This window comes from Chiloscyllium plagiosum, chromosome 1 (genome assembly GCF_004010195.1).
Source record: "Chiloscyllium plagiosum isolate BGI_BamShark_2017 chromosome 1, ASM401019v2, whole genome shotgun sequence".
In the NCBI taxonomy this organism is placed as follows: domain Eukaryota; kingdom Metazoa; phylum Chordata; class Chondrichthyes; order Orectolobiformes; family Hemiscylliidae; genus Chiloscyllium; species Chiloscyllium plagiosum.
The window spans coordinates 64191928-64199845 of record NC_057710.1 but is presented as its reverse complement, the minus strand read 5'-3'; the positions used below and the strand labels follow the sequence as shown (position 1 = coordinate 64199845).

Here is a 7918-nt window from a genome sequence, read left to right as displayed (position 1 = left end):
CCAATCATTCACATATTCAGCTCTTTCATTGCTTACTACCCATATAGATATGTAAGAATAAATTTGCAAGGCAATTACAGATATGCAAAACCATACGGTTGTTAAAATGGGGGCTTTAATTATTTTTATATAGACTGGGATAGTTATATTTTCAAGCTTCCAAGATGTATTCAAGAATGTTTCCTCTATCAGTATGTTTCCAGTCCACACAGGAAGTGAGGGATTGCTGGATCTGGGAATGAGATGTGCAAAATGGTTAAATTGACAGTAGAAGAACATTTACAGGACAGGAATCATTATGTAATGAGTTTAAGGGTGGCCTTGGAAAGACAGAAGGAGCAGTCTGAAGTAACAGTAATTAATCTGGGAGGCCAATTTCAATGGGATGAGAAAGGTCTGGGCTGAAACTTTATTGCTGGAACAGCACAGCAGGTCAGGCAGCATCTAGGGAACAGAAGATTCGACGTTTCGGGCACATGCCCTTCTTCAGGAATGAGCAGAGAGTGTTCAGCAGGAGAAGATAAAAGGTAGGGAGGAGGGACTTGGAGGGAACACTCTCTGCTCATTCCTGAAGAAGGGCATGTGCCCGAAACGTCGAATCTTCTGTTCCCTAGATGCTGCCTGACCTGAGCAGACTGGGATCACGGATAGTTAGGTCAGGATCACAGTGCAGCAGACTGGGATCACGGATAGTTAGGTCAGGATCACAGTGCAGCAGACTGGGATCACGGATAGTTAGGTCAGGATCACAGTGCAGCAGACTGGGATCACGGATAGTTAGGTCAGGATCACAGTGCAGCAGACTGGGATCACGGATAGTTAGGTCAGGATCACAGTGCAGCAGACTGGGATCACGGATAGTTAGGTCAGGATCACAGTGCAGCAGACTGGGATCACGGATAGTTAGGTCAGGATCACAGTGCAGCAGACTGGGATCACGGATAGTTAGGTCAGGATCACAGTGCAGCAGACTGGGATCACGGATAGTTAGGTCAGGATCACAGTGCAGCAGACTGGGATCACGGATAGTTAGGTCAGGATCACAGTGCAGCAGACTGGGATCACGGATAGTTAGGTCAGGATCACGGTGAAGCAGACTGGGATCACATTTAATTAGGTCAGGATCACAGTGAACCAGACTGGGATCACGGATAGTTAGTCTCCTCCGACCTATCACCCTCACCTTGACCTCTTTCCACCTATCACATTTCCAACGCCCCTCCTCCAAGTCCCTCCTCCCTACCTTTTATCTTCTCCTGCTGAACACTCTCTGCTCATTCCTGAAGAAGGGCATGTGCCCGAAACGTCGAATCTTCTGTTCCCTAGATGCTGCCTGACCTGCTGTGCTGTTCCAGCAATAAAGTTTCAGCTTTGATCTCCAGCGTCTGCAGACCTCACTTTCTCCTCCTGAGAAAGGTCTGGTCCAAGTAAATTGAAATCAGAGATTGATAGGCAAAACTCTTAATGAATAATGGTGTTTAATTATTTTTATTAACAATTATTGTTACTGTCTTCATAACAGAAGCTGGTTTGTGATTTTCTTTTTTCTTTCCTTATCTTCTTTCAAGAGGAGCTAGTCAAAGTGTGTCAAGGTACATTCCCATGAGGAAGAAAGGGAAGACACGAGGTTGAGAGGTAAATGAAGCTGGAAGACTGTTGCCATAGCAGATATCAATGTGTTATTACTAATGAGAGTCAAATTGAATATAGAAAGGTCAGAGGGAAAGTGCTAGTCCTCCAATTTATCTAGCTTCTTATACTTCTTTTCTCCTATAGTCACATCTCTGTCATAGCTATCAGATCAAATTTGTTCACTTCAGTGTGCACAATTCATTCTTGTCATCAATGTTACACAGTCTTCAAGTTTGCTTCTTGTTACCTTTGTGGGATATAGTGTTGACAGCTGGTATATTCTGAGAATTTTTCAGACTTCTCTTCCTGCCATTCTTTGACCTTTATTTTGCTCCTCTGCCTGCCTTGATTCTATGCCTTGACAACTGCTCAAGCTTGATCTCTCCCGCCGCCCCCAGCCCCACACTCCCTTGATTGTTTAAATCTTCTGCGTTTCTCTAATTGTGCAGCTTGCGAGAAATCCTTTTCAGCATAGTTCAGCTTTGGAGTTTTCCAATCATACAGATCCCACTTACCCCCTTACTGTTGCCAGTGCCAAAGAACTCGAAGCTACCACTCCCACATCAGTCTTTCAGCTGTGTTTTCTCCAATATAATTCAGCACATGGCTCAGACAGTAATCCAGAGACTATTACCTTTGGGGTTCTCTTTTCAATTTAGCATCTGAATTCTCATACTCCCTCAGCAGAACCTGTTGCCCAGTTCTACTGATGTCAATGGTACTGACATGGAACATGACTAATGAACCTTCCTTTCCCATTGTAAATTCTTCCCCAACCCAGCATTTTCACTGATAACCAATAGATGGACACTTCACTTTTTCCTGATGAAGGGCTTTTGCCCGAAACGTCAATTTTCCTGCTCCTTGGATGCTGCCTGACCTGCTGTGCTTTTCCAGCACCACTCTAATGTACACTTCACTTTTTCCTGTCAGTGAGGACAGATTATTAATTTCCTAACCATATGTATCTTGTTGCAGAAAACCATAATCCTGGACGATCCTGGTGGAACAGCATTGTAATATGTGCCCTGATCTAGCTGAGCATCTGGAACAGTGTCTCAGAAGGCTCATAATGTACTCAGTAATGATCCTGCTGATTTCATGCACTTTGTAATATTTTCACACAGCATTGTTTTAAAGGCTGTGTTACTGATATGGCATGTTGAGGACTGACTCATTGGTCCATGAATAGTGCAACCACTCTTATGAATAGGTACCATCATCATCATGTGTGGTCCTTTGCAGATGAAGATGACTCTCTTCCACTCTCAGGGTGAGCTCATAGCTGGCTGTATAGACTGATGCAGCTACCACAGGCTGTTAAACTTGGGACAGGTTGTGATCATGGAAAGGGGTGTAACGTATGACAAGGATGTCATTAATTGTATGGGGTATTCCAACCATTCCTTCCAAAAATCAAAAAATTTACCCTTGGAACCCATTTCATTGATTTTTTAAAAAATTCAATCATGAGACAGGGATGTCGCTGAATGGACAGCATTTATTACCCATTTCTAGTTGCCCTTGAACAGGGGGTGTCTAATTAATTCCCACAACTGTTATAATCTTTCTTTTCCCCCTTATTCTTCCCTCTCTTTTACAATCGCCATTAAAGTCCACGCTAGATATTACGTTAATACAATTTCCTGATATGCTTTCTTTTCATTTTCTCCTGTATTCCCCTCATTCTATACAGTGTCTCTGATTCCTGTTCTGTCGACCTGAACACTTGGATTTTCCAATAGCTGCTTGTGGTGTATCATATCAACTACAGTTGTAGCTAAGTTTGTATTTGGAAAAATAGAACATGTAATAATTTGTAAAACAGCTGGTAATGTTCAATTTAGGAAGATGAGTGGGGAAAAGTAAATTGAGGTTATGTACGGTGTTACAGCTAAAATGTATTAAGTATTTTCTTGCAATTTCTGGTGGTTCTTCAGTGGAAGGTGGGTGGAATCCCTGGATAAATGGGACAATTGACTGTTTTCCAGCGATCTGTGTATCTCACATCAAACATATAAGGAATATGAGGGCTCAAATCTTCAAATTAAATCTAGGATATGTAAGAATCATATCAAAAAGGTCAATTCCACACAAACAAATCTAGCACTACTGACTCTTCCACTCCCAAACTGATAGGAGCTAAAACAATATGAGCTTTCAATATCGAGATCAATAGCATTTTGTGAGTATGGCATCAAGTAATATTGAACTCAAGCTAATAAATGGAGTTGAGGTACAGATAATGCATGATCTTACTGAATTGTGGAACAGCAATGACTATTTCTATGTCATTAAGTCATGATTGTCCAAACAGAAACAAAATTGGATTTATGTAGTTCTGTCCAAATCATAGTGAATAAAAATTGCAAGATTTATAAGATAAAAGATCTTGTACTGCCAGCAATAATCTTGTTTTTGTAAAGAAAAACTAAATATTTATTCAGACCAACAATACGGCTGTTTGATCAAGAATAAGAATTTGATCTGGGACACTTTTTTGTAACAGCTATGTTCATGAAATTTAGGTAAATACAGATTTCTGTTGTATCCAATCATGACACTTCCAGTATGACACTTTCTCCCCACTAACTCTTTGTCCAACAAGCCAGTCAGTGTCAGGAACGTAGGTGTTGTTTGAGAGAAGGGTTCCCTCTTGAGGACTGTCGATTGCTTGATGCACACATTGTAACCTTCAGGAGGGTCAGGAGGAGAAAAAGAGGGAGAGGAGGTCCTAGGAGAAGAGAGCTCTGAGATTGGGAAATAAAGGTTCCATTAACAGAAGACAACCAGAGGAGATCCCATCCAAAAGCAAAGCCATCATCTTAGTTGGAGATGGCTGGCCGAATAATAAAACAGACTCCCTCCGTTATCTTCTTGCTTGTCTCCTTTTGGGTTCAGGTTGAATCAGGTAAATGCTCCAGACTGTTTGATATCCAGCCGGGGACCGGGGTTGTGGGCGGTTGTTGTGTTCGATTTGGATCTGGATAATGAATTGATATAAATGCAATTGGAACGACCGGGAGCTGCGTGCGAGCAGCTACGGCTTCCCTTTAGGAAGTTGCGCGGTCCTCCTGTGTTGTGAGAAATGGTGCATCGCCATGGGTTGGTACGCAGCTGATACACTGCGAACGAATTCACTGGGGGATGGCTGCCGGAGACAGTGCTGCATACACCGTCTTTTCGGCTTCTCTCCTCTGATGATACCGAGCCATCTCATTGCAGTCTCTCGCCTGCGACTGACCACAGACACTCATCAAACACGGAAAATTCTAAAACACCTTGGATACAATGCATAGCTGCAAGAATTTGTGTGTGTGTGTTTTAAGTAAATATCCGGTTTAGGGAGCTAGAATATACTTGCTAGGCAAATTTATGTGCAGGATTCACTATAACATAATGGCTTCGAACAATAATGAGGTTTACTTGGAGATCTGTTGATGATGTGAGGTGATAATCCGTCAGCTGTGTCTGAGTAGAAAGTTGTTTCTGTGAAATGACATCTATCCTGCACCATGCTCGGTCAGGAAGGTAGGGTTGGAAAGGGATGACTTGCAGAGCTCAGACATGGACTGGTTCTGGGGTTCTAAATGTAGTCTTAATATTCGAAACAAATATACTTCCGGTTAAGATTACTGTTGTGGACATTCTGGTAGAGCGTGTGTGTGGTGAGTGTTTTTTGAGCAGACTGCGTGGTAAGGGTGAAGGGTTACGCTCGGATGCTGCATGCTGCCGGTTGCAGTTGGAATTGAAGCAGGTACTGCAGCCCGACATCCGATCTGTTTATGAATTTTTAATTGGAAGAGGCTGAAACTGGAGAACGATGAACTTTAAGAACAAAATGCTCGCCTCCCCAATCACTTGTCCGACCTCAAGTTATAAAACCTAGGTATATTTTTCAGATACGTTCATTGTCAATGAATTATTTTCCCACTGGCTTATGAGTTCTGTTTGAGCCCAGGAAAGGATGTAGTCATTTAGATATCACATTGCGAAGAATCAGCCCGGAAGTTATTTTAACTTATTAACATTAAAAGGTGACCAATTGTAATTGTATTGTGCACTGCCTTCCTGTTTTCATTACATTAGTCCTTCAAGCTCTTACACAATTTTCTGCACAGGATCTCTGTATTTGATCACTTTTGTTTTATACGTTATCGCATTAACTACATTATTGAATACTCTATTGCCTTTCTTGATGACTATTCTGCTTTGGCGCCATATATTGAATGCTGAGTTTCCCACTCACTCATCACCTGTCTTTCCAAACCATTTATATAGCTCTATTGACACCTTTAACCAGGGCTTCAAGCTGATGTGTGGAAGTTGGCGATTTTTGTTTTAACTTGTCTTCATTTTCTGTAAGTCCTTCCATGTCGTCTCACTCTTCTATTTTTTTTTATTTTTTATTTTTTTTCTCTTTTTTCCTTTTTTTATCCCCTGTTTATTTTTTTTTCCCACACTACCACCTAAGTGCAGTAGTGCTTATTTTTTCCCCAGCACCCATGGTGTGAGTGTGTGCAGGTGTGAGACACAGTGAAAGACACAAAGTGCACAAATCTTTATTCAATTTCCACCACCAGGAAGAAAGGAAAACACCCGGGTGGCCAGTGACAAACACTGCCCTTCACATCAAAGGGCAGTGCTGTGTGATCAAAACAGTGAAGGGGAGGGTAGGGACTAAATCAAAACAGAGTTGGAGGGAGAAATGATGCACTCCACTCCCTGCGGAGCCCACCTCTCCCTGAACAACTCCAGGGTGTTGGTCGACACCGCGTGCTCCTTCTCCAAGGACACCCGGGCTCTAACGTAACCGCGGAAGAGGGGCAGGCAGTCGGCCCTAACGACCCCCTCCACGGCCCGCTGCCTGGACCTGTTAATGGCCAGTTTGGCCAGGCCCAGGAGCAGACCCACGAGGAGGTCTCGTCTCACTCTTCTATATGATCTCCACTCACTTGTAGCCAATTGTGAGTGAACAAGAGGCCAGAATTAAAGGAACAAAGATATCTTGAAAGATTGTGGAGTTGGAGGAGATTAGAGATAGCAAGGGGCAGGATTTAGAGGGATTTGAAAACACAGTTGACAAGCTGACCTCCTGCTTCTTTGACCTTGTGTCAAGCCAAGGGAACAGGATAAGTCCTATGTAAACTCAAATTTCAGCTTTTACACATGAATACAAAAAAAGGAGCAACTGCCTTTAATTCAGGGAACCTGGATGAGAGAGATAGAGGAGCAGACAGCAACCGGGGAAAAAAGGTCCCCTTTGAGCCTTCAGGCAGGGTGTGGTGGAACTCACTGATATGTCAACCGGATGGATCCTATGGCAATTTAGGTACATTGGAATATTTGGCTTGGCGTGCCTGGGAATATGAATCACTGGAGTCAGTTAAGGGAAGAGAGCAAGGGAAATGACTTTTGATGGATGTTGGATGTTAAAATTCAATTAATTGAACTGAATTTAAATTGAATTCAGAACAAACAAACATATTGAACTCTGGATGTGACTTGGCCTAGTTCCTGTAAAGAGTATAATTCTGCAGTAGGTGGAATGTAACAAGCATGATGTGGGACTTTTTGTCATGTTAGAAATTTAAGGGATGTTATCTTTTCTGTCATGTACTTAGTAGACAACACTCCCACAGCCACTTCCGGCCCTCACATCATCGTCGATGCCACACGCTCAGTGACTTCCGCCAGCCCTACTGCTGTGCCTGCCACCACTTCCGACCCCACCAGCGCCACTCACCTGCATTCTGCTAACACGCCCCCTACAGACCCCACTGTCACTATCGCCACCTCCCAGAACCCCGAGGGGAACACTACCCCTGCTCATGCCTCCACCCTCATTCTTCCTACCATCACACCCACTCCAGATACTGGCTCTGACCCTACTCCCAGCTCCGCACCCACACCAGATCCCAGCTCCCAGCCCTGCCGAGTTTTCACCATCCCTCCAGACCTCCCACTCACTGAGGACGAACGATCAGTCCTCAGCAAAGGACTCACCTTCATCCCCCTCCGTCCACGCATCAATGAATTTAATACATGCCGTGACATCGAGCACTTCTTCCGTCGCCTCTGCCTCCGAGCTTACTTTCACAGTCAGGACTCCCGCCCACCTTCCGAGGACCCCTTCGCCCACCTCCAACATACTGCATCCACCTAGACACCCCGCGCTGGCCTATTACCTGCCCTCGACCTCTTCATTTCCAACTGCCGCCGGGACATTAACCGCCTCAACCTGTCGACCCCCCTCCCCCACTCCAACCTCTCACCCTCACAACGC

At 43.9% G+C, this 7918-nt stretch overlaps 1 protein-coding gene across 1 annotated transcript in view; it reads left to right on the top strand.

The window, feature by feature from the left end:
• Nucleotides 1-4258: 4258 nt before the first annotated feature.
• The window catches only part of LOC122549047 (embigin-like), a 50165-nt gene continuing 46505 nt past the window's right edge, over nt 4259-7918 (top strand). Inside the window, exon 1 of the mRNA XM_043688232.1 lies at nt 4259-4543. Within this exon, the coding sequence (XP_043544167.1) occupies nt 4468-4543 (76 nt within the window). The 5' untranslated portion in view covers nt 4259-4467. The remainder of the gene's footprint in view (nt 4544-7918) is intronic.